Source organism: Vipera ursinii (assembly GCF_947247035.1).
Source record: "Vipera ursinii genome assembly, chromosome: 1".
Taxonomy (NCBI): domain Eukaryota; kingdom Metazoa; phylum Chordata; class Lepidosauria; order Squamata; family Viperidae; genus Vipera; species Vipera ursinii.
Genome location: NC_139512.1, coordinates 282,115,488 through 282,143,113, shown reverse-complemented (window position 1 = coordinate 282,143,113; position 27,626 = coordinate 282,115,488). Strand labels below are relative to the sequence as shown.

Genomic DNA, 27,626 nt, shown 5'->3' with positions numbered 1-27,626 from the left:
CACCCACATCTTCTGACGAGAAGCTGTTCCATTGGCTAATTGTCCTCACTATTAGGAAGTTTAAGTGATCGTCTACTAAGACTCCAAGGTCCCTCTCACAGGGGCTGTTTTTGAGCCAGGTTTCACCTAATCTGTTAATCACCTAATTGTCACAAATGGCAATCAAGTGACCATGTGCTATCAGGACTGTTGTAATTGTGAGCACTTTGCCAAGCACCCAAATCATGATCACATAACCAGAGAGATGCTACAACTGCTGCAATTATTAGGACTAGTTGTAAATCTCCTTCTTCAGTGCCATCAAATCTTTGAAAGGGCACTGAACAAGTGGTCATTGAGTGAAAACTATCTGTATTGAGAAAGCAGTATCTAGAGCAGACATGCCAAACTCGCGACATCACGTGACATCGTGCGACGTATCAGAACTTTTTCCCATTGCCGGCAATGGGATGGGCACGGTTTCTCCGTGATGCTCCGGCCCACGGGCCAGCAGTTTGACACCCCTGATCTAGAGCTTTTTTTCCATATAGCAAAAAAGTGAAAAAGCACATAGATATTACAAAACAGTGATAGATATTGGAACAAGTAGTATTCTTTATACCAGCTGATCCTGGAAGGAAGTCTTATTGAAATAAATGTCACATGCATGAACTCTTTTCCCTCTATCTGTGTTGGTGTACAGGTGTGAATTTCCTGTAACTAGTAATTATTCAGATTGGTGGCAGGTAATGAATCAATTTTCTAACTGTTAGAATTTATGATTAAGATTTCAATGTACCATACATATAAATAGCTACATTTCAAATTGATTTCAATATTTAATTAATAATGTAATATGTATGTAAATCTGTATATATGTGTGTGTGTGAACAAATACACACAAACATATATGTATGCTTGAAGAACTGGTGGGATTAAGAGCTTGTTTATTTCTATATAATAAAAGATCACATTTTAGATTTCTTTCTATCATCTATCCAGTTGTCTTATATTTCTAAAATATTTTGTCATAAATCCAAAAAGAAATGAATATGCTGTCAGCAGGACTAAATAATGCAGCTTAGCCATTTACAGAAATTTTGTCAGAAAACTCTTGAAATAATTTCCATCCCCCTTTCATATAGAGATTACATAAAACTCATAGATTTATTATAAGAAAATAGAATCTCTTGTTTCAGAAAGTGGAATCATTTAAGAATTGATAGTGATTAGCTTCTTTCCTTGATCTTCATGGCTTGCAGTAACGATCATACTTTATCAATTTTCCCACTTTGGTTCCTTCTAAGCGCTCTTTAAATACTGTGTCCATCTCCTTGTTGTTTTCTTCACTAAAAAGTGTTTTCCAGTCACTTACTCTACCTGAAAACAAACAATTATTTTCTTTTTCTTATATGAAAAACACACATCTTGTAATATCAGTATTTGCCTAAAGCCTGCAACACTACAGACTATTCAGAGAAATAAATAATAATTAGATGTTTTACAAATGCTCTTTTGCAAATGTTCGATATCTGCCTTTCATCCATCCATCCACCCATCCATAGTACATAGTCCATTGCCAATATATACTGTCAATTTATAAGCAGATGGATATGGTTGCTTCTTGTACTTTTTTTTTGTTAAAATCACCAATTAATCTTCAACCACTTGTTTGAGTTGGGTGGCTGTAAAAACTGAATAAATAAACAAATAAATAAAAGCATCCCTATATATAAACATCAGTGAATTAGCAGGTATTATATATTTGATTTAAAAAGTGAAGTTTTTTTTAATCTTTGGCACTTTGTTGTATTTAGAAACTATATAATTATCCACTGTTATTCTGAGATGCAATAAGCATTGTAGAATTATTACTTCCCTCTCCCTTTTAAAAATGGAATGACAGTGGGCATAGGCTTGTTGGGGTTGGGAGTTTGTTCATCACCAAATCATTACAGAGAGATTAACCTGATTTGTAATTATTATGCTTCTCACATTTTGTGACCACTCTTATTTAAAAATAATCATAAAAGTTTATTCCTTTTTTCTAAATTCTAAATAAAGCATAGTTCTCCTATAAGTTAATAGATTTGATCATGCATTCTGTAATGGCTCATGAATGCAAATGCTCAAAAGCAAATTAGTTATAATTTCATGTGGTTTTCCTAATCTATGAAATATTGATGAATAATGAACTCTTGTGAAAATAAGGTGTCATATTTAGCAGTAGCCTCAATGGTGTAGTGAGTGCAACATTATGGATTTTCAAAAGTTACCTTTCCGGAAAAGAACTTCACCAAATTCTCCATGGGTTGTTTTAGCTTTATCTTTCATTGCACTGAAAGCGCTCCTTTCTGCAACACCCTGAAAGTCTTTCTCATTTAAGTTCAGTTCAAGAAATGTGGAAATCTTTTTGGCTCCTAAAGCTGGGTTCTGAAAAGAGATCAATTTGTACTGCTGGTGAAAAGAATTCTCATTTATTTAATGTCCCATTTCTAACAAAGATATCTGACCAATTTTGGAAAGGGAAAGATGCAATATATTTGCATCACGTTCATGTCTAAGATTCCGTTTTTCTCATTCTAAATGCTACGGCTATATTCTACACCACACCTCATGCCAAGTATATAAATGAATGTGGTTTCAGTTACAATCAGAAAGTTCTACAAGAATATATATGTATAAACACACACACACACAAACAAAATTACAGGGAGCAAATACAATTTCCCCAAGCTTATTTGATCTCATTTCATGTTCTTGGTTGTAGCTTTATGCTGTGGTTGGTTGGATATCACCAGTGGTGGGATTCAAATATGTGAACAACCGGTTCTCTGTGTGGATACCTCTTCCGGAAGTCCGTTCTGGGCCTGGGCAACAAAAAATTAGTTACCGGTTCTACTGAAGTGGTGCGAACTAGCTGAATCCCACCACTGGATGGCACTGTTATTTCTATTTCTTCCCCAGAGCAGAACAGGCGGGGGGGAACTACTTATTTTGGGGAAAAATATCAATAAACAGATGCAGGATATTTGTTTCCATAAATGTGTAGACCTTCAAGACTTTTCCTTAACTGAAAATGATATGTGCTAACAGCCCGATGATCATGGATCTTTCTTTTTTTTTTATTTAAAAAGTTTTACAATACATTTTGACTTTAATCCCCCCTCCCCCACCCCTATCTAGCCCTCCCTATCCATCTCCCCTATTCCCTCCTCCCCCCCCTGACTTCCCAGAGCTAAATACAGGGTATAAAATCGAAAAACAAACGTAAGCACCCCTATGTTATCAACAATAAACTATTAATTCTATCTCCCTCTACTGTAGCTCATATAAAATGAATACAAACAATATTAATATTACAAATAAAGTAAAAAAGAAAAAGAGGAAAACAAAAAAAGAGCTTTACTCAGAATAGATTTTCTTAATCCCAGTCCTTATTCATATTAATTTTCTCCCACCTTTCTCTAATTTCTAAACAAATTCTCAGTTACGCGCCAAAAGAGCCTATCTCTGTTAACCTTAATAATCTCCAACCAAACTAAACTATGATCAAAAATAGTTCTTGCATGTATCACGCCAAATGTCTCGCAGTGTTCAACACATACTTTTAGTCCATAACCCTAATATACTTTTCTAGCAAGCAAATAACATCAATCTTAAATTGTGTTAAATATTAAAAAAACTTTCTTTCTCCTCTATGATAAATTTAATCCATTGACATTCTAATTTAAAAATGTAATCACCAATCTTAACGCTCCAAAGCTTTTGGAGCACGTCTGTCATGACCCCCAAAACTTCTTTGGACCGCGCCCCTCCTACAGCTTCACTGTAAGTACACTTTGGAGATTCCATAACTTTCTGCTGGTCTTGCTCTTGCTCTCATCTCGCTCTTCTTAGGGCGGCACGCGCCATCCTCTGGCCTTCTGCAACAACCAATGAGACTGTAACTTGATCCCCTCCAACACCATTGTCCTCTGTCTGTCTATCTGCAACATCTTGAAGCTTTCCCTCACCGTATCCCTTTACAGCTTCCAAAAATGATAGGGGGGTTGCTTTTAACACATTGCTATAAAAATCACGTGCCTGGGCCACAGTAACCAGACGATGTCTTTTACCTTCGTGCGTCACCACCAGTTCAACTGGAATCTCCCATCTAAACTTAATATCACATTTCTTAAGTTCCTGTACTAGAAATGCAAAATCTTTCCTTCTTCTTAGGATCTTCGGAGGAATCTCTTTTAAAACCAAGACTTCTTGCTCAGCCACTACCAATTTAGTATCATAAGCAGCTTGAATGACTTCATCTCTAATTACTCTCTTTGTAAAATAGACCACCACATCTCTGGGTAACTTCCTCTGTCTTGCAATCCATGAATTTACACGAAAAATTTTGTCCATATTTCCCTCAATTTCAGATGCTGGCTGGCCCAGTACCCCTTCCAGAGCCTCAGAAATCAGCTGCTTTAAATCTTCTTTACAATTCTCCTTTAAACCCCTGATTCTAATAGCATACTGCATCTGATGATACTGAACAAGACTCAGTTCTCCATCCATTTTATCCCTTATATTTTCATTTTCTAATACCTTTGCTTCTAATATAGAGTTCTTTTGACTGAGATCCTCCACTTTTACATCCAGCTGTTGCACACATTCAGCTACAGATTCAATCATAGACAACATGTCCACCCTCATTGCTCTAAACTTCTCTTCCATCTTCTTCTCCAATTTCTCCATTTTCTCCTCCATTTTCTCCTCCAGCTTTTTCAACTTTTCATCCATCATGTCAGACATCAATTGTGAATGCTTTCCAAGAGCATCTTGTAAATCCTTAAGCGTCAGTGTCGGAGGAGGTGTAGGAGGAAGCAAAGCTTGCAATGAGGTCTGTTGCACCAGGGAAGACCCCGCATTCCGAAGAGCTTTAGAAGTTTTAGCCGCCATCTTCCCCCACTTTCACTTATTGCGCACTTTCACTTTAAAGCTATAAAATCCATTGAGCTAGAGAGTAAAGATAAGAGTCCACATCACCTTGACCTCCTGTACCGCTCTGCCTGCATCTTGATAATCAAAAGTATTTCCTTTTGGCAGGGGTGGTTGCTAACGCCTGGCTCTGCTCCAAAAATCCCGGACCAGGGGCGCTGCGCAGCTTGGAGTAACCCAGGCTTCGGGGGGGCTCATCCTTCAGCCGCCCAAACTCTCAGCTCAGGCGGCCCCGGAGAGCTCAACCCCTACCTGGGGCCTCACCCCCTCCTCTTCTCCCGAGGAGGGGGCTTCAAATCCATCTAAACAGCTGATCGACGCTGTTTACGATGGAAAAACACAGCTGCGGAGCGGGCAGCCCGAAAACGGCTGTCTTCGGCGTCGCGTCGCCACCGGAAGACCGATCATGGATCTTTCTTCATTAAAAACTTCATGAACTTCTCACAGGAAACTTTGAGGTCATTGGTCATCTCTTTTTTTTCTTGATCATTTTAATAATAGTAGGAAGCCAATAAAAGAGATTCAGTTAGTTGGGCTTTTTAACTGTTTCTGTAGAATGCATTTAATGAAACTCTAGTGTATTTTGGCATGAGATTTATACTCTGATAAAAGAGTTGGGAAAGCTTAATTGATATTTGGAATGGATTCTGAACATCTAGCAGTGATTAGAATTCTGATCTGATTATTCCAGAAAGACCTGGTGTTAAAATTCTTACTACACCCTGAAACTACCATTTTTCCATCTCTAAGACTTTCCATTCATTGCTGTTTATGAGTATAAGAAACCATATTGTAATGTAGTGGGTCCGATGCAAGGAAGAGATGCCAGCCGGAGTACGTGTTCAGCTCTTTATTGGGGAGGGAACGTACTGAGGAACGAGGGTTACCTGGCCTCCATAAATACCTAGCCAGGTAGGCGTCCAGCCAATGGGGTTGACCCTAGGTTTCCTGCCGAAACTAGGGTTCCCGCCAAAACCGTCCAGGCCAACGCCCCTTAGTGGCTGTTGCTATGCAAATGCCTGCACTGGATACATAACACCCCTCCCCCCTTAGAGAAGAACCACATGACAACCGTAGAACCAACATTACAACTATATACATAACTATATACAAATGTGTGCTACTACATATGCAGCTGTTGGGTGGTGTTCTGTACCAGCCTGCTACCGGCCCTGCAGAAAAGGCAGGGACAACCCCTTTACAAACGGCAAGAGGCTGGAATAAAGCCTGCCAAATTTATTAACATAAAACAGACACCAACCATGAAACAGGAGCTATGAAACAGGAACTATTCAAGCGGTTGCCTTCAGCAAACCAGCCCTCCCACGCATTCCCCTTAAATACAGTTCAGGGCGTGGCTTCTCTCTGCCTCCTTCCGAGGAGCCCCATTGCCTTCCTCTGTTTACTCCTGATTGACTGCCTCCTGCATCGGGCGTCCTTGAACAGGGCCAGCTGTGGGTCATCTTCATCCACGCTGTCAGGCTCACACAGCTGAGTCTGCGTCGTGACCAGATGAGAGGGGCCTGGCTGGGGGCTCTCATCAAGCTCTTCAACACCCCCCTCCTCCTCCTCCTCTGAGTCGTCCGACCCAACTGCCGAACCCACAGGCTGACCCTGAATCACAACAGGTGGTCACTTGCACACATAGTCCGCTAAGTATGCCGGTGTCCTGTGGGGCCTGGTGGACCGTCTGGGTGTGGCTTGGCCCTGGACTTGGACAGTGGGCTCGTGATGCCTTTGTGCTGGGTTGAGCAGAGTTGGTTGCAGGAGGCCATCCTCCTCTAGTTCTGGTTCCGAGTCGTTTTTGGTTGGTCTGACCTCCCTTGGTGTGTGGCTCTCCCGTTGGCCGTGGGTGGTGTACTCAGGGACCCTTCCTCTGAGCTGGTCGATATGTCGCCTTATGTGTCGATCCCCCTCCACCCCCACGATGTAAGAGAGAGGCCCAGTTTTTTCAACCACGGTCCCCGGAATCCATGGATGCCCTGCCCCGTAGTTCCTTGCCCAAACCAGGTCCCCCACGTTGAGAACCCTGTGTGATGATGATGAGGGCCTATCCGTCTCTGCTGCCACTCGGTCGGGGTGCAAACAGTCAAGCTTGGTGATGAGGCACCGTCCCCATCGTAGTTCTGCTGGGCTCTTCCCGGTGGCAATGCATGGTGTAGTGTGTTGGGCAAGCAGAAATTTTGCCAGTCTGTGATGCCAGTCCCCGCTGATGATGCGCCAGAGTGCGTCCTTGGTCGTCCTTACCATCCGTTCAGCTTGCCCGTTAGTCGATGGGTGGAAGGGCGCAGAGGTGGCGAGTCTAATCCAATTCGCCTTCAAGAACGCCTGGAAATCATTAGTGGTAAACTGAGGCCCGTTGTCAGACACAATTACTTCGGGGAGGCCGTGTGTGGCAAAGAGGGCTCTGAGCACCTGGATTGTCCTTGCTGAGGTCATGTTGGGGACAGGGACTACCTCCAGCCACTTAGAGTGGCTGTCCACTACCACTAAGAACAGTTGGCCCTGGAACGGTCCCGCATAGTCGATGTGAATGCAGGACCAGGGTGTGTGTGTGGCTTCCCACCTGTGCACTGGGATGTGAGGCATTTCTGGCCTAGATCTCTGGTATGTGTAACAGGCCTTGACCCATTCCTCAATGTCCTTGTCCAGCCCTGGCCACCAGAGGTAGCTTCTGGCCAGTGCCTTCATCCTAAACACCCCCGGATGTCCCTCATGTAAGGATTCCAATACCCTGCCCCGGACTGCGGTGGGGATGATGACCCTGCTTCCCCAAAGGAGGCAACCCTGGTGCGTGGAGAGCTCGTGTCGCCTGGTGAAATAGGCCTGGAACTCAGGCCCCGGAGACTTGTCCTGCCACCCTGTGCAAACCCATGAGTGTACCCTGCTCATGATGTTGTCAGTGGCTGTGCTACTTGCAATGTCCTTGGCATGTACTGGGCATTCTGGTAGTTCCTGCAGAGCTAGGATCTGTGTTGCTGGTGCCGGGTCTAGTTCAGTGGTGTCAATAGGCCGTCTGCATGGCCCATCTCCTTCCCTGGCTTGTGCACCAGCTTGCAATTGTAAGCTGCAAGGAAGATGGACCACCGGAGCATTCTGGGGGACAGTATTTGGGGGGGTCTGCTTGTCCATTGTGAACAGGCCTAGCAGGGGTTTGTGGTCTGTGTAGACGGTGAACTCTCTGCCGTACAGGTAATCGTGGAACTTCTTGATCCCTGCCACGATTGCCAGGGCTTCCCTATCTATTTGGGCGTAGTTCCTCTCTGCTCCAGACAGCGTCCTGGAATAGTAGGCTATGGGAATTTGAGCCCCATTAGGCTCGAGGTGACTTAGTACCATGCCCACACCATAAGGGGATGCATCACACGCTATGCATATGGGCTTTGTTTCAATGAAATGTGTTACTGTGGACTTGTCAGACAGTAGTGCCTTTAAGGCTCTGAAACTTTGGTTGTGGACGGAAGTCCAGACCCATGCTGCCTTCTTGTCCAGTAACCTGTGAAGTGGCTCTGCAATGGCTGCCTTGTGTGGAAGGAATGTGTGATAGAAGTTGAGCAGGCCCAGGAATGCCTGTAGCTCTGCCTTGTTCTTGGGTGTGGGTGCCAGTTTGATTGCCCTCACCTTGGACTCAGTGGGGTATATTCCCTTGGCATCTACCCTGAATCCCAGAAATTCAGTGGATGGAACACCAATGCTGCACCTCTCCCTCTTTAGTTTGAGTCCAGCAGTGCGCAGCCTGGTTAGTACCTCCCTCAGCCTACCTGCCAGTTCTTCAGCTGATGCTCCTGCGATCAGGACGTCATCAAAATAAGGGCAAACCCCTGGAATGCCCCTAAGCGTCTTCTCCATGATCTCCTGAAAGATGCCCAGAGCTACGCTGATCCCAAACTGCAGCCTGTTTACCCTGAATGCTCCCCTGTGAGTCACTATCGTCTGAGTGTCAGCCGTTGCCTGGGTAACCGTGAGTTGCTGGTACGCCTGTGCAAGATCGAGCCTTGCAAAAATGGCGCTGCCTTGGAGGGAAGCGAGAACGTGGCTGACCGTGGGGTCCGGGTAAGCGTGCGGGTTTAGGGCGCGGTTCACCGAGCACTTGTAGTCGGCGCAGATCCTTATCTCCCCATTGGCTTTGAGTGGGGTGACTATCGGGGTCTCCCACTGCCCCCCATCTACGGGCTCTAAGATTCCCTGGGCCACCAGCTTATCCAGTTCGCACTCGATCTTGTGCTTGAGCACAAAGGGGACTCACCGCTACCTGACCCTGATGAGGGGAACGTTCAGGTTTAGTTTGAATGAGATGGGGGGGCCTGTGTACCTGCCCAGAGTCCCATCGAAGACGTCTGAAAACTCCTTGCAGACGGCCTCAATGGATTCTCCCTGGATCCGGTGGATCCCGGAGACTGTGATTCCCAGGGCCTCAAACCAGTCTAGGCCGACTAGGCTGGCTCTCCGGCCCTCTACCACTACAACCTCCAGGTGCTCTTCACGACTCTTAAACCCCACAGAAATGGTGGCCTCCCCCTTTACCTTGACCGGCGAGTTTTGGAAGTCGGTCAGGGCTAAATTTGAGGGCCGTAATTTAATCCGCTACTTGCTCCGGCTGTTGATATAGTTAAGGGTCTCATCCGAAATGACAGAGACCACTGATCCAAGCTCCATGCTGCAGGGAGTGCCCTGCAGACTAATTGTTAGTTTAATTTTTGGTTTGAGCAGCCGGCGGCTACCCGTGTGGTGGATGGCCAGCCGTCTCTCAACATAGCCAATTTGTAATTTGATCGGGGCCCCAGTACCTTTGAACGGCGATTCCTCCGGGCACAGGTCGTGGATATCTTCTTAGGGACGGAGGCTACGACAGACCGTGGCTATGTGGCCTGTTTTCTTGCAGGCCCGACACATGGCCGACCGGAACTTGCAGAGGCTGTGCACGTGGTTCCCACTGCAGTCTGTGCACTTCTGCAATTTGTTGTTGTTGCTAGCTGGTTTGGGCTTGTCCGGGCGTCCGCCTCGATGGTCGGGGGTCGACTTCTGCCGGAGGTCGATACTCTGTTCGTCCTCCTTGTCCTCAACTGCAGCGACCTGCTGGTGGATGCTGGCCGCCTGGCTGCTGGTTTTGGACTCCTGGACCACCTGGACGGCCCCGCAGGCCGCTTCGTGGGCCAGGATGGCATCCTGGGCTTCCTGGAGCGAAACCTCCTCCTTTTCGAACAGGCGCTCTTGCAGCCTCATGTCACGTAGGCCGCAAACCAGTCTGTCTCGTAGCCATTCCTCCAGGTTCGAGAACTTGCAGGCGACGGTGGTTTCTCGTAGGGCGGCGATGTATTCGGCCCCGGACCCGTTGGGACGCTGGTCCCTCTTCTCGAACTGGGATCTCGAAGCCAGTTTGGACATGCAGGGCCGGAAATTGGCATTCAGTTTCGCGACGAGGTCCCGGTAAGAGACGGTATCAATGGCCTCCGGGGCGAACAGGTTGGCGGCGACCTCGAGGAGTGCGGGTCCACCCATGCAGAGCAGGGCTGCCGCTTTTGAGCCGTCTTCCGAGATTTGGTTAAACCTCATGTACAGCTCAGCGTGCGACAGGTACCGGGCCCACTTCTCCGGGTGGTGGGTGTCGAACTCGCGGGGTTGCCCTGCTCGTGCCATTGTTGTCCCGTTGGTCGTTGTGGCGTGTGTTCCGTCGCTTAGCGCAGTGGCCAGAGCGGTCTCTCGCGGTGGCCGGCTGCGGTGGCTGGCGGTCGCGTTGGGGAGAAGGGAAAGGATTCCTCCTTTCCTTCAGTGCGTGGAGCGTTCCCCTAGTGACTTCAGCTCTTCTGTCGGCAGAATCCCACCTTCGTCGCCACTGTAATGTAGTGGGTCTGATGCAAGGAAGAGACGCCAGCCGGAGCATGTGTTCAGCTCTTTATTGGGGGGGTAACATACTGAGGAACGAGGGTTACCTGGCCTCCTTAAATACCTAGCCAGGTAGGCATCCAGCCAATGGGGTTGGCCCTAGGTTTCCTGCCGAAACTAGGGTTCCCACCAAAACCATCCAGGCCAACGCCCCGTAGTGGCTGTTGCTATGCAGATGCCTGCACTGGATACATAACACATATATCTCAGACATGTCAAACTCGTGACGTCACGTGATATTGCAAGACATATCGGGACTATTTTGCCATTGCCAGCAATGGGGTGGGCGTGGCTTCGGGATGACATGTCCAGCCCGCAGGCCAGCAATTTGACACCCCTGATATATCTGAACAGTATTAACTGTACCTCTTTTATCTCTTCATAGGTTATTGGCAGGACATTTTCTTTATCAATAAACTTGTTCCATGAACAAAGATACTCTATATAGGATCCCCAGGGCACTATTGAAGTTTAAAAACAATTAAGATCATGTTAGAACAAGATTGATAACAGACATAAATATATATATGACATTGAAAATTTAAGCTAATCTCTGAATATCACCTCTATAGAGTTTATCTTTTTCCAATCCTTTTTTTATTTTATTTTTTATTTTTATTACATTTATATCCCGCCCTTCTCTGAAGACTCAGGGCGGCTTACAAGCTTAGCAGTAGCCTTCATTCTATGTATATGCCTGCTTATTAGGGCTTTCACACACACCCCAAGCGGCATTATTACAAAGTCAGCTTATTGCCCCCAACAATCTGGGTCCTCATTTTACCTACCTCGGAAGGATGGAAGGCTGAGTCAACCTTGAGCCTGGTGGGATGCGAACCTGCACTAATTGCAGGCAGCTGGTGTTACTTAAGGAGGCATTAGCCCACTGCTCCACCAAGGCTCTTTTCCCTCAGTTCTAATGTCCCTGACTATTCCATTATCTAAAAAAATACTTTCTTCTTTTTAATTATAGTTACATCTGTTATGTTGTGTTTTAGTTAGTAATCAATTTATATATCTGAAAAGCACATAAAATTTAACATCATTGATAAGTGTTTAATTTTGTGATCATACCACAATTAGAAACTCAGAAATTATAGTTTTGCACAAATGTCAACGTACTGTAGTACTTACTCAGTTCTGACATAGTTTATAATCTGAGCATAAACAAGCATATACAAGCAATATAAGTTAACTTGAAAATTGATATTTATTTGTTTGTTTGTTTGTTTGTTTATTTATTTAATTTTATATACTGCCCTATTCCCGAAGGACTCAGGGCGGTTTACAGGGCGAATTAAAACAATACAAATAAATACAATTAAAATATAATTAAATTAAGACTAGCCCACAATTAAAACAAATTAAAATTTAAAATTTAAAATTAAGTTAAAACCCCCTCAGTCCAGGCCAGAAAGATTGATTGATATGGTTATTATTATTCCAAACCTAAATAACAGTCAAGATATAACAGATTTCTTTTTGCTAAATATTTGTAACTGGATTTAAGGCAAAATAACAAATATGTATATATGTAATGATGGCTTTACATGAAATTACATTAGCTGCCAGAGGTTCACCTGGTGCGCCAGTTGCGGCCCTATCTGGACCGGGATGCCTTGCGTACAGTCACTCATGCGCTCGTGACCTCTCGTTTAGACTACTGCAATGCTCTCTACATGGGGCTGCCCTTGAGGACTACTCGGAGGCTTCAGCTGGTGCAGAATGTGGCCGCGTGAGTGGTGGTGGGGGTTTCCCGATACTGCCATGTAACACCTCTACTCCGCAAGCTGCATTGGCTTCCGGTAGCCCTCCGGGTGAGATTCAAGGTGCTGGTGATGACCTATAAAGCCCTAAATGGCTTTGGTCTGGATTACTTATGGGAGCACCTGCTGCCGGCATCAACTTCCCTTCGTCCAGTGCGCTCCCACAGAGAGGGCCTCCTCAGGGTGCCGTCGGTCAGAGTGTGTCGACTTGCGGCCCCCAGGGGGAGGGCGTTCTCTGTGGGCGCGCCAGACCTTTGGAATCGTTTACCGGTTGAGCTCCGGATGGCTCCTGACCTTCGCTCCTTCCGCCGTGACCTAAAAACTTACTTATTTGAACAAGCCGGCCTGGTCTGATGGGTTTGGGGTATTTTAATATTAATTTTATTATTTTTACTGTAATTGGGCTACAATGTTTAATTCTTTTTTAAGTTTTGTACATTATATTTTTATTGTATTTATTGCCCTGTACACCGCCCTGAGTCCTTCGGGAGAAGGGTGGTATAGAAATTAAATTATGATTATGATTATGATTATTATAATGAAATACCTTGAAAAACTGAATTACAATTTTGGAAATAGCAACAGCACTTAGACTTATATACCGCTTCACAGTGCTTTACATCACTCTCTAAGCGGTTTACAGAGTCAGCATATTGCCACCAACAATCTGGGCCCTCATTTTACCAATCTCGGAAGGATAGAAGGCTGAGTCAACCTTGAGCCCCGCCAGGATTGAATTACTGGCAATATTGCATTCTAACCATGGCACCAATATTGGGTCATCTACTTCTCTGGGCCTCTCAAATTGGGAAAGGCCAGCATACAGAATTAATTAATATATTAATTAATTAATTAATATATTTTTCTGCTATACTATTTATTAGTTGGATTTTTGTGCAGAACCTCAAGGCAGCATACATTCCCTACAATAAAAGCCCTGGGAATTAGACTGGACCAGGGGTAGGCAACCTTGGCTCTTTTATGACTCGTGGACTTCAACTCCCAGAATTCCTGAGCCAGTCAAGCTGGCTCAGGAATTCTGGGAGTTGAAGTCCACGAGTCATAAAAGAGCCAAGGTGGCCTACCCCTGGACTGGACTGAGGCAATGAGAAATATTTGCTTCTCTTTTCAAATAATATTATACCAGAAAAGGAAACTGGTCGTGCCATTAACTATGATTTATTGAAATAAACTTTGAACCTGAACCTGAATTTGAAGTGTTTCTGCTTGCAGAAAGCATAAACTAATCAATAAAAAATAATAATCAAGATAGACAGTTACTATGTTCTTCATATCTACAGATATTAAACAATTTGAATGAATAGAAACTCTACTTTTTCCTATCATTAAAGCTCGGAAGAACTCTTCAAATGTATCATAGGGAGGATAAGGACTGAAGTTGTTTGAAAAATGGAAAAAAGATGCAGCAACATCTTTCGGATTTCGAATCAGCATCAGTACCTAAAAACCAAAAAGATTAGAATAACAAATGAGAAAGCATAGATTGTATCTCTAAAATGCACCAGATTCTCTGAAAATTATCCTAAGCTACTTTTTATCACAGAAAGTTTATATTCCCTTGCCTGTGTGAATATCTGAATCACATTCAGTTCCTAGTACTTTATATAATAAAGTATATAATTATTATTATATAATAATAATAAAATTATTATTATTATTATTATTATTATTATTATTATTATTATTATTATTATTATTATTATTATTATTATTATTATTATTATTATTATTATTTACTAATGCAGACATGACAAACAGAAGGCCCGGGGGCTGGATCCGGCCTGTGAAGTGGTTTCATGTGGCCTGTGAACCCATCCTGGAAACAGTGAGGGAACAGCCCCCGCTGCCTTGGCCCTGGCCTAGGTCGGCTGGGAGCCAATGTACAATTTCATGGTGGCCATCTATGCGGAAATGCATTCAGTCTTAGCTCCACAAGGCTTTCTGGAAACAGCAAGGGACCGGCCCCTGCCGCATTGGCCCCACCCACTGGGCACGTATCACTCTTTGGTGGGGAGGTATCACCCTTTGTGAGGAATGAAAAAATGCACCATTGCCTAGAAGTGGCCAGCACATGGCCCTGCCTACTTCAGGCAGGCTAGGGGCTGGGCAGCATTGTGCTTCTCTTCAGATTCATGCCACCCGGCTCAGCACTGTGAGGAGAGCACCCGGCTGCCTGCCAAAACCAGGGAGGCTGGGGGCTGGGCAGCATTGAGCAGGTAACATTGACTCTCATGCTGGTCATCACATCCCCTCCCCCAGAGCCCACCAAGCCGGATATGTGAAGTAGGTGAAGGCCATGTGCTGGCCACTTCCAGGCAGTGGTGCATTTCTTCATTCCTCACAAAGGATGACACTTCCCCAGCTGTGTTTCTTGCCTGTTTTTCTCCCTCCCTCATCTCAAATCGGTCGGTCCTGTCTCCCCTCTTGTTCAACATCTGTATGAAGCCACTGGGTGAGATCATTCGTGGTTTCGGGGTGGGGTATCATCAGTATGCTGATGATACCCAGCTTTTTCTCTCCACCCCAAACCAACCCAGTGATGCCCTTGACCTGATGTCCCATTGCCTGGAGGCGGTCCGGGTCTTGATGGGGAGAAACAGGCTTCGACTTAATCCCGCCAAGACTGAGTGGCTGTGCATACCGGCATCTCGGACTAACCAGTCTATTCCATCGTTAATTATGGGGGGGTGAGGTGCTACCTCCCCATAGATAGGCCCCGCAATTTGGGCGTCCTCCTGGACTCACGCCTCAGTTTGGAAGATCATATAGGAGCCGTGGCCAGGGGGGCTTTTGCCCAGGTTCGCCTGGTGCGCCAGTTGCGGCCCAACCTGGACCGAGACGCCCTACGTACAGTCACTCATGCACTCGTGACCTCCTGTTTAGACTACTGCAATGCTCTCTACATGGGGCTGCCCTTGAAGACCACTCGGAGGCTTTAACTGGTGCAGAATGCGGCCGCGCGAGTTGTGATGGGGGTTTCACGATACTCCCATGTAACACCTCTTCTCCGCAAGCTGCATTGGCTTCCAGTTGCCCTCCGGGTGAGATTCAAGGTGTTGGTGATGACCTATAGGGCCCAAATTTTCAGGGCTATTTAATTTAATTCTATTTTAACTTTATATATTGTATTGTTTTAATTGCCCTGTAAACCGCCCTGAGTCCTTCGGGAAATGGGCAGTATATAAATCCAAATAATAAATAATAAAGAAATATTTTCCTACCACTCTTAGGAAGGAAGGAAGGAAGAAAGGGAGGGAGGGAGGGAGGGGAGGGTCTGAGGGAAGTCCTGCCTTAGTCCTTCCCTGCTGCCCTTTCACCATCCCCTTGGCCCCTCCTCCTAAACTATCCTGGGGTGTCTCCCATCGTATTCCTAAGGAACCTTTGGATACAAAGCCAGGTCTCCTCACATGGAGAGGGAGTTGGACTCCCTCTTGATTTTGCCCTCATACCCATCATGAGTAACCTGGCTAAGGAGAGCAAGCACAGCAGCAGCAACCTTGAGGAATAAGTGCAGCTGGACACCCCCTTGGGGAATTGGGGCTGGGCTTAGTGCCATGGGTGTTTGAGGACTGGGCTGGGCATTTGACCTCCGTGCCACTGTCCACCCCCCCCCTTCATGGCCTGAGAGGAACAGTAAGGCTCCTCCAATGGACCATGCCTTGGCACTTGCCCCGGTCCCATCTCCTTCTGCCAGAGACCCTCAGATCTGCCCCACTTCTGCCCAGGCCCCCAAAGGCACCCTTGACATGAATGATGTATAGCTGGCCATGCCCACCCAGTAGGCCACACACACTCCAGCCATGCCCACCCAGTAGGCCACGCCTACCGTGGCCACACCCACCCGGCCCCCTGACGGCAACCGCAGGGCTGATGTGGCCCTCAATGAAATTGAGTTTGACACCCCTGTATTAATGAAAGGATGTTAGGGAACAGAATGGCCTACTGAGACAATATATTGCCAGATTAGGTGGACGGGTGGCAAGATTGGAAGATTTTGAAAGTAGCTTGCCCTTGCCTTCTTCTTAGGCAGGGGTGTCAAACTCAATTTTATTGAGGGCCGCATCAGCATTGCAGTTGCCCTCAGGGGGCCGGGTGGGTGTGGCTGGAGTGCATGTGGCCTACTGGGTGGGCTTGGCCAGCTCTACATCATTCGCGTCAAGGGTACCTATGGGGGCCTGGGCAGGAGTGGGACAGATCTGAAGGTCTCTGGCAGAAGGAGATGGGACCAAGGCAAGTGCCAAGGCATGGTCCACTGGAGGAGCCTCACTGTTCCTCTCAGGCCATTGGTGGGGGGGGGGGGAACTGGACGGTGGCACAAAGGTGAAATGCCCAGCCCAGCCCTCAAGCACCTGTGTCACTAAGCCCAGCCCCAATTCCCCAAGGGGGCACCCATCTGCACTTACCTCCTCAAGGCTGCTGCTGCTGTGCTTGCTCTCCTTAGCCAGGTTGCTTATGATGGGTACAAGGGCAAAGTCAAGAGGCAGGCCAACTCCCTCTTCATGTGAGGAGACCTGGCTTTGTATCCAAAGCTTCCTTAGCAATAGGATGGGAGACCCCCCAGGGTAGGCCAGGAGGAGGGGGCAATGGGATGATGAAAAGGCAGCAGCGAAGAACTAAAGCAGGAGTTCCCTCAGACCCTCCCTCTCCTTCCTTCCTTCCTTCCTTCCTTCCTTCCTTCCTTCCTTCCTTCCTTCCTACCTTCGAGTGGTTGGAAAATATTTGAGATGAGGGAGGGAGAAAAACAGGCTGGGGAAATGTCATCCTTCATGAGGAATGAAGAAATGCACCATCGCCTGGAAGTGGCCAGCACATGGCCATCGCCTACTTCACATATCTGGCTTGGTGGGCTCTGGGGGAGGGGATGCCATGAGCAGCATGAGAGTCAATGTTACTTGCACAGTGCTGCCTAGCCCCCAGCCTGCCCGGTTTTGGCAGGCAGCGGGGTGCTCTCCTCACAGTGCTGAGAGGCTGAGCCAGGTGGCATGAATCTGAAGAGAAGTGCAATGCTGCCCAGCCCCTAGCCTGCCCGAAGTAGGGAGGGCCATGTGCTGCCCACTTCCAGGCAATGGTGCATTTCTTCATTCCTCACAAAGGGTGATACCTCCCCAGCACATGCCCAGTGGGTGGGGCCGACACACCAGGGGCTTGTCCCTCGCTGTTTCCAGAAAGCCTTGTGGAGCTAAGACTGAATGTGTTTCAGCATAGATGGCCACCACGAAATTGTACATTGGCTCCTGGCCAGCCTGGGCCAGGGCCAAGGCAGCGGGGGCCATTCCCTCACTGTTTCCAGGATGGGTTCATGGGCCACACGAAACCACTTCGCGGGCCACATCCAACCCCGGGCCTTGTGTTTGACATGTCTGCATTAGGGTCTAATTTGAACGAAATAGGTGGCCCTGTGTAAGTCCCCAACTTAGAATCGAATACGTCTGCAAATTTCCAGGATGGGTTCATGGGCCACATGAAACCACTTTGCAGGCCACATCCGGCCCCCGGGCCTTGTGTTTGACATGTCTGTTCTTAGGGCTGAAAGAGAGTGACTGGCCCAAAGTCACCCAGCTTGCTTTGTATCTCATTTAGCCTAATGCCTTAACAGCTACACCAAACTGGCTATCTAGATTAGTATGGAACCTCCATTTCAGTTCTATTTACAGCTACTTTCCCAAATGATGCCTCTGAACTACTAAAGGGCAGGGCTTTAATTTGGAAATTGTCATTATCCTGAAAATGCAATTAAGTTGCACTACAGTAATTATAATTATCCAAATTTAAATGACTTATCAATAAATAACTATAGTAAATACAATTATTTACTACCCAGCCATCAATTTGTATGGTACATAATAACTATTATATTAAGCATGCGCTTGCTTATATTTTTCTTATTTTTTTATTGTTCAAGGCTAACCTTTAGAAGTGCTCATTGAATTTTATCAAGATTGTTACAATTTTAGGGCATTAAATCGGCTACTTACTTTGGCTTTGTTCTTGAAAATAGATGGTGGGAATCTATCAGGACGGAGATGAGTAAAATACAATCTCCTGGAGGGATAAGTATCCATCCTCTTCCAGAGCCAAAATTAATTAAATAAATAAATACAATACAATACATAAATACAAACAATACACACATACATACATCCCAGAATTCCCCAGCCTGCATGAGAAACACCAGATTGGATGATTCAGAATAACTCTTGGACACTCTTTAAATTAAAGCTTTCAAAGTCACAAAAGAATTTCCCTTTACTCTCCTCCACCACACAATCATAAAATAAGGAATTGCTTGGAAATAAATTTATTGAACTCAAAAATCACTCCTGGTTTTGCAGGGGGAAAAGTCTAGGTAAATATAATCCAAAGCATGGACTAGACTAGACTACACTAGACTACACTTTACTAGACTAGAGTAAATAATCACACATTTCAAATATGCATACCTCAAATTTTTCCAATGAATGCTAGCACTGAGGGTAATACACTTACTGGTCAGTGGATTGGTTAATATATAAGATCAATTTTACTCTTCGAAGACTGAATCATGCAGAATCAACCTAGCTGTTTTTGATCTGATTGACTGATTTTACTCTATGGACATCCTGCAAAAATACTCACCTCTATTACTGTTTTAATATATAATCTGATGAAAATTTATCACCATTGGGTAGGCGGTGTCTGTCAGTCAGCATAAATAATACTAACCTTATACTTTTCAGTATCTCCTAATTCGAGATAAGGAATTTCTGCTAGGAGAAGTTTTTCATTCAACTTATCTGGTTCATATTTCTTTGCAGATGTTATTACTAAATCGGTAACAATCTGGCCAACCCAGTTGGTACCTGAGGGGGGGGGAAACAAAATTAAATATAGTATGTGGTTATGTAAAACCAATACCAATACCAATCAATTACAAGAGCTGTCCTCATTTACATGAAAATATATTTCATTATATATACTGATATTCAGGAGACTTAAAAGGTTAAGAGTTTGGCAAAAAAAACAAGGTAGTGCTTTTTCACAAGACTCCTCACCAAAAAATATATAAGTCTCTATATAAAAATAAGGGACGCGGTGGCTCAGTGGGTTAGGACGCTGAGCTTGTCGATCAGAAGGTCGGCAGTTTGGCGGGTCGAATCCCGAGTGCCGCATAGCAGAGTGAGTGCCTGTTACTCGTCCCAGCTTCTGCCAACCTAGCAGTTCGAAAGCATGTAAAAATGCAAGTAGAAAAATAGGGACCACTACGGTAGGAAGGTAACAGCGTTCCGTGCGCCTTTGGCGTCTAGTCATGCCGGCCACATGACCACGGAGACGTCCTCGGACAAGCGCTGGCTCTTTGGCTTTGAAACGGAGATGAGCACCGGCCCCTAGAGTCGGAAACGACTAGCATGCATGTGCGGGGGAACCTTTACCTTTACCTTATATAAAAATAAACTATGAAGAAAATTCTGCCTACCTACTTTATCCATACTTCCATTCATCCATCTACACACATACACACACACCATGATTTTGAAGGATATTTTGTAACAGCAGACTTTCTGATGTTAGAGTGTCACATTCAAATTTTCTAATTACTGTGGCACACTTTGATCTTGAATGACAAAATAATGCAGCAGAGATTTTAGTTTCCATTGGACAAGAACATGCCAAATGCAGATGAAAAATTGAGTAAGGCTTATGTAATGTTATGTAATGTTTACCTATGTAATGTTGGCCCGCTGGAGCATGTTCCTGTTCTTAGATAGAAGTAATCCTGTGGGATGAATAGTTACATAACAGGACACTGGATATTAGTCATGGAAAGTTATTTCTCAAGTTAATGCTGGGTGTCCAATGCCTGGACAGTAGAAAAATATTCCTTAAGGGTGGGATGAATGTTTTGTTCACTTAACATTTCTAAAGGGAGAGGAACACCAAAGTCAGATCCATCATGGAATTTGTAGGAACACCCTTGCTTTAAACTGATATAAAGGTAAAGGTAAAGGTTCCCCCGCACATGCGTGCTAGTCGTTTCCGACTCTAGGGGCCGGTGCTCATCTCCATTTCAAAGCCGAAGAGCCAGCGCTTGTCCAAGGACGTCTCCGTGGTCATGTGGCTGGCATGACTGGACGCCAAAGGCGCACGGAACGCTGTTACCTGCCCACCGTAGTGGTCCCTATTTTTCTACTTGCATTTTTATGTGCTTTCGAACTGCTAGGTGGGCAGAAGCTGGGACGAGTAACAGGCACTCATTCTGTTATGCGGCACTTGAGATTCGACCTGCCAAACTGCCGACCTTCTGATCGACAAGCTCAGCGTCCTAACCCACTGAGCCACCACGTCCATCATTGTACCCTTTACAAAAGGGTAATTTCCTTGTAAAGCTGTCCAAATATTTGCCTTACCTTATACTTAATATTGTTCAACTCTATGGTGTAATAGCTATATATATTGTTTTGAGTCTACAGCTAGGCAGCCTTTCATTACTGACCTAGGATTCTAAGATTATGAGAAAGGACTGGTTCATTTTCTCCACAGGATACATAATGTTGTATATCTTTTTCCTCTCTGTGTGCGTTGTTTCTGGTTATGATAAAGGAAATGCATATTTGAACAAACTATACATGCTCCATAAATGTTTAAAGAAGTTGGCATGTGACAGCAAACAGCCCAACCAAAGAATCTCTAAGATTACTGGCACCAACACAGGCAGGGCAAACCACCATAATATGAACTGACAGCAAACCACAGTCCTTAGTAGCACTGCTGATGTTACCTAGTTTTCTGCAAGAAAACAAGCAAGCTCAGAGAATACCAAGGACCCCTCATTTCAATCCTGAATTACAACATTCTCCTTTATTGATGTGGAAATTGTAAAAACAGTCACAGAACCCCACAGAAAAGCTAAAACAAGACAGATTATGCTAAAGCTCTTAAGCAAATTACACATTCTAAAAAGCAGACCCCAAGTACTATTCAAATATAAGGAGGTTTTTGTTTTAAGCGTGTGTTTTTGTTTTGCTTTATTTTTACTGAACTTATATATTAAAGTGCTCTTTGCTGAAATTATTCAGAAACTTTCTTGTATAGAGGACTTGTCTTTGTGTGTTATGCTCCTAGTCAGCACTAGATCAAAAATTCCCATTATGGAATATAAAATATATGAAAATGTGCCCATTCCAAAGAAGGTTTTTCTTTGAAATTCTAAAAAACTGAAAGTCCCATGAAAGACATTGAACCTGCAGGTTTACAATTGCTAGTATCATTAAACTTTTTCAGATAAAATGTCAACAATATAGTATATAGCACGTGGTGGCATATATTCAATTGATCAAATTGAACTCTGTTTTAACGCTACATTCTTTCTCTCTATAAACATAATGATAGTTTTGTTTGCACAGTGCAGCTTCAGAGACTAAGTAGATATTATTGAGGCCCAAAATTGCTCAGGTAACAGCAGACACCAGTAAATTACAGATATGCAAAGATTTTTCATATTATTCCTATTATTACCCTTTGATTTTATTTCAGACTGTTACCCTGCAATTCATCAATTCATCACCATTTCAAGTAAAATCTAATGGGGCAGGGACTTTTTTAAAATAGGTATCAAAAGCCCAGGAGACACCTTTGTAGGAAAACAAACAAACAAACAAACTCACCAGATTTGCAGTATCCTGCTAGAAGTACATCATCACTCCTGGCTTCGAAGGCTTCCATAGCTTTGAACTGCTCTGGGTTGCAAAACACAGTTGGGTATACAACTCCTTCATGAGTCATCAGCATCTCCTCTGGTGTCATCTGCTTTCCTTCTTTCATGACTTTTTCTAGAATCTCAATAAACTTTATTCTCACGTGTGTCATTTCTGCTTTTTTGGGGGGAGGGGGGTATGTGTGGTGAATCTGTTCAAACAACCCAATTGGTCTTTTAAAAACTATAAAGATGAATGTATACGTTGTTTTCAGCTGTCAAAGAAAGGCAGTGATTAAAAACCTGTATTTACAATCCATACCAAACTATCCAAATAGAAACAAAAAATAGCCATTTTTCTGCAATTGAAGGCATTTCTGTTAGGATGAAATGGGAAAAATAGTAGTTTTAAATTTTATAAAATCTAACGACAATGTCCCTATAAATTCTTATTCTGCTAGAGAGGTTAAGCTGTTGCAGATACAAGTTGTAACCTTCTCTAATATAATGCTATTCGGTTCAGCTGCAACAAGTAAGTACAACTAAAACATGAGCAAATATTTTTCCCCATTCTTAAAAAAAAATCATTTCATCCTGCTTCATTATTTCCCTTTCACCCAGCTTTGCTTTTGTCTGTTCCTCAGTATTTCTGCATTCTTTGAAATATATCAGATTGGCTTACATTCTTCCACACTCTTCCCTCTGCAGTAAGAGACAAGTGTTTCTGATGCACTTCAGTATATCAGCTCTCGAGAAACTAATCAGTCTTGATGGAGATCTCAGCCTTTTTCCCCCTGGCTATTTAACGCGCAACAACACACAACCTGCAGACATGTGGTCTGTGTGCGCCAGAATAAATCCATACCCCTGCCCTCCCCACTTGTTTCTCTTTCTGATTAATTTTGTGTTTCACGTCACCGGCTAGCATTTTCCCCCCTTTTCTTTCTCCCTCCCCTCCCCCCATTTTAATTGTGAGTTTTTTGACCCTCACATGTCGTTTTAATTTTGATTTACTGAGTTTGAGAAGAATCATGCGGGAGCACTGTGTGTTTTGCTTTCCTACTAAAGAATACTCATTTCTGTCATTTTTAGAGCTGGTTCTGTTCATCGGCTTTGAAAATGCTTCTGCTAGTTTTATTTTTTTAAAAATATATATTTGTTTTTTTAAAAAAAACATTTATATGGCTACCCATCTTTACATCAAACTCTGGCCAGCTCCCAACTAATAATTAAAACAACATCAATAGTAAAACAAAACAATACATACAGTACATCTATTAAAAACCTGGATCTTATTATTTAACTGGAACGATCTGCTCAAAGACACAAATAAGAAATTAATATGCTGCACAGGAGCTGGTAGACATTTTTATTTTATTGTTGTATGGATGAAATTCAGAGTTAACAAGCCTCTGAGAACAGCCTTCCTGATCTAGTGTCCTCGATACCTTGGATTACAAGTCCCATGATCCCCATATAGCATTGTCACCCTGCATAGTCACTGACTACCAAGAATAAACACACACCTCATACTTGCAAACCCAAAACATTACAGATTCTTGTAGACTGTCTTATTATTCAGCGCCCATTCTAAGACATCTATATCTAACTACATTAATGCCAAAAAGACAAAACAGGCTCTGATCTTTCATGTTTATTTTGCAATGTTCTGTCCAGCTGAGTAAGAGGTGGAGCTTCCATTGCAACATCACAGTTCATCTTTTCACGCTTGCCCCCATTCTGCAGATACCACATTATCTACTCAGGGATTTCACCTTACCCTGTAATTTTTATTAGCATCTGCTCCTCCATATGATATGAATAGCCGAAACAACAACTCTTTTGATGTTGTACCGGCTTGCCCATAAAGCCTTTTATTTTAAAAATGTAAACTCCAGGTCTGTTCCTGTTGCAAGCCAAATCCCCAAAATATGGCAATAAAAGCATGAAGAGTCAGCAAATTACAGATTTGTCAACTAAGGCTTTCTCTGAAAAAATGAACTCCTCTGCCTCTGTTGATTTATTCAGCAGACGGTCAGTGTCCTCCTTTATGTTAAGTGGACTCCAGGAAAGTAGGAGATAATGTAAATACTCGTTCATAGACAGAGTTGTTTATTTTACAGGTTGTCCTCAAGTTACCATTATTTGTTTAGTGACTGTTGCAATAGCACTGGAAAAAGTGACTTTGACTGTTTTTCACATTTATCTCTATTGTAGCCTCTCCATGGTCACATGATCAAAATTTGGATGTTTGACAACTGGCATGTCAGCACTGGGGAACTACCAGATGACTGGAAAAGAGCTGATGTGGTTCCCATCCTCAAAAAAGAAAAAAACAATGGATCCAGGAAGCTACAGACATATCAGCCTGACATCAATATGTGGAAAAGATAATCAGAAGGATCTCAAACAAATTTCCAGGGCAAATGTATTCCTGGAGGCTTCAGCTGGTGCAGAATGCAGCCGCGTGGGTTGTGATGGGGGTTTCCCGATACTCCCATGTAACACCTCTACTCCGCGAGCTGCATTGGCTTCCGGTTACCCTCTGGGCGAGATTCAAGGTGCTGGTGATGACCTATAAAGCCCTAAATGGCTTGGGTCCAGGATATCTGAGGGAACACCTGTTGCCGGCATCAAGCTCCCTTCGTCCTGTGCGCTCCCACAGGGAGGGTCTTCTCAGGGTACCGCCGGTAAAAGATTGCCGGCGGACAATACCCAGGGAGAGGCCCTTCTCTGTGGGTGCGCCTGCCCTTTAGAACCAGCTGCCTGTAGAGCTTAGGACGGCCCCTGACCTTCGCTCATTCCGCCGGGACCTGAAGAGCTGGCTCTTTGAGCTTTCTGGCCTGGACTGAGAGTATTAATTGGGGTTTTAATTGTATTTTAATTGGGGTTTTTATTCCAAGGTTAATGTTATCATTTTAATTGTGTTTAATTTTTGTAATTTGCTGTATTGTTTTTAAAAACCTTGTGAACCGCCCTGAGTCCTATGGGAGAAGGGCGGTATATAAGTCTAATAAAATAAATAAATAAATAAATAAATAAATAAATAAATAAATAAATAAATAAATAAATAAATAAATATCTAATACAGAATTAGCTATGCTTAATCCCATCTGTTGCCCACTGTACTTAGCACTATTTTTTAAAGAATTGCTTGAAAATGTTGCTTATGGTGAAGCATTCCTGTTACTGTACTTGCTGTATAACTATGATTTTATAAGCATAACTAGTAAGATTGATAATCCAAACATCAGAAGCATTGGAACGTGTCTTAAACTGAATCAGATCATAGCAAGTCCCCATGGAATCATAGAGGAATCTCTCCAGTCCTATCTAGAAATTGAACCTGTGACATTCTGCATCCAAAGTATGTGTGCTCTGTCATTGGGGACCTCATGTACAAATACTCCTTGACTTAAAACCATTCATTTAATGACTTGGAAGTTACAAGAGCATGGGAAAAAGTGAGTTATGACCATTTTTCACTTTTAAACTGTTGCAGCATCCTTGTGGTCACAGGATCAAAATCCAGACACTTGGCAACTGGCATGTATTTATGATGGTTGCAGTGTCCCAAGGTCATGTGATCACTTTTTGTGACCTTCTGACAAGCAAAGTCAATGGGGAAGCCAGATTCACTTAGCAACGGTGTTGCTAACTTAATAACTGCAGTGATTCACTTATCAACTGTGGCAAGCCAAGTAGTAAAATGGGGCACAACTTACTTAATAACTGTTTTGCTTAGCAACAAAAAATTGGGGCTCACTTGTGATAGTAAGTTGAGGACTACCTGCTACATAACTTTTCTTGAGATGGTTCCTTGGCCTCTTAATGAACTTTGAATTTCATATAGTGACTGGACAACAGTATCATTCTTGTTGGCATCCATTTTGCAAAGGAATTTAGAACTGATATTGGGAGAAAATGTCTGATGACTGGCATAAAAAGGAGGTGCTATGGTGCAGCTGCTTAAGGATGCTGGATCTACCAAGCAGACATGGTTGATACTAATAATAATAAACCTTTATTGTCAAAGTACAACATGTGTACATTGAGATTAGCTGAGCCTCCCCCCGTGCTCTCTCCCCCCAGCACACAGTGACAACAAACCCTCCATTCTACCACACCACGTGAACCAACTAAACCACACACCGGCCTCCCAAGTCAATTCTGCATAAGATTATGTCTCATTTAAAAGCCTAACAGCCCATGGATAAAAGCTATTTTTCAGCCTGTTGGTTGTTGTTGTTGTTAGCTGCGAAGTCGTGTCCGACCCATCGCGACCCTATGGACAACATTCCTCCAGGCCTTCCTGTCTTCTACCATCTTCTGGAGTCCATTTAAGCTCACGCCTACTGCTTCAGTGACTCCATCCAGCCACCTCATTCTCTGTCGTCCCCTTCTTCTATTGCCCTCAATCTTTCCCAGCATTAGGCTCTTCTCCAGTGAGTCCTTCCTTCTCATTAGGTGGCCAAAGTATTTGAGTTTTAGCTTCAGGATCTGGCCTTCTAAAGAGCAGTCAGGATTGATCTCCTCTAGGACTGACCGGTTTGATCGCCTTGCAGTCCAAGGGACTCGCAGGAGTCTTCTCCAGCACCATAGTTCAAAGGCCTCAATTCTTTGGCGCTCAGCCTTTCTTATGGTCCAACTTTCACTGCCATACATTGCAACTGGGAAGACCATAGCCTTGACTATACGCACTTTTGTTGACAGGGTGATGTCTCTGCTTTTTAGTGTGCTGTCTAGATTTGCCATGGCTTTCCTCCCCAGGAGCAAGCGTCTTTTAATTTCTTGGCTACAGTCCCCATCTGCAGTGATCTTGGAGCCCAGGAAAACAAAATCTGTCACTACCTCCATTTCTTCCCCATCTATTTGCCAGGAATTGAGAGGGCCAGTTGCCATGATCTTGGTTTTCTTAATGTTAAGTTTCAACCCAACTTTTGCACTCTCCTTCTTCACCCGCAACAAGAGGCTCTTTAGTTCTTCTTCACTTTCTGCCATTAGAGTGGTATCATCTGCGTATCTTAGGTTGTTGATATTTCTTCCGGCAATCTTAATTCCAACTTTTGATTCATCTAGCCCTGCCTTTCTCATGATGTGCTCTGCATATAAGTTAAATAGGCAGGGCGACAGTATACAGCCTTGCCGGACTCCTTTCCCAATTTTGAACCAATCAGTGGTTCCGTGTCCAGTTCTCACTGTTGCTTCTTGACCCGCATATAGGTTTCTCAAGAGACAAATAAGATGGTCTGGTACTCCCATCTCTTTAAGAACTTGCCACATTTTGTTATGATCCACACAATCAAAGGCTTTAGCATAGTCAATGA

At 44.1% G+C, this 27,626-nt stretch overlaps 1 protein-coding gene across 1 annotated transcript; it reads right to left on the bottom strand.

The window, feature by feature from the left end:
• Nucleotides 1-905: 905 nt before the first annotated feature.
• On the bottom strand, nt 906-23,019 carry LOC310642616 (sulfotransferase 6B1-like). The gene is made up of 8 exons (XM_083366485.1): nt 22,982-23,019; nt 22,271-22,574; nt 19,332-19,468; nt 18,605-18,694; nt 13,943-14,069; nt 11,209-11,303; nt 2,256-2,412; nt 906-1,359 (listed from the first exon to the last, which is right to left on the bottom strand). Exons 2-8 carry the CDS (start codon nt 22,470-22,472, stop codon nt 1,229-1,231), a joined length of 939 nt encoding a protein of 312 aa, XP_083222611.1. The 5' UTR covers nt 22,473-22,574; nt 22,982-23,019; the 3' UTR covers nt 906-1,228.
• Between the last annotated feature and the right edge of the window lie 4,607 nt (nt 23,020-27,626).

What these genes read in the sequence shown, in the direction of transcription:
- LOC310642616 (XM_083366485.1), bottom strand. Translation starts at nt 22,472, where the DNA reads ATGACACACGTGAGAATAAAGTTTATTGAGATTCTAGAAAAAGTCATG. An exon ending in TTTTCAAGAACAAAGCCAAA is followed by an intron (nt 14,070 to 18,604) that starts GTAAGTAGCCGA and finishes TTTGGTTTTTAG; the next exon opens with GTACTGATGCTGATTCGAAA. An exon ending in TGAAGTTCTTTTCCGGAAAG is followed by an intron (nt 1,360 to 2,255) that starts GTAACTTTTGAA and finishes GTTTGTTTTCAG; the next exon opens with GTAGAGTAAGTGACTGGAAA.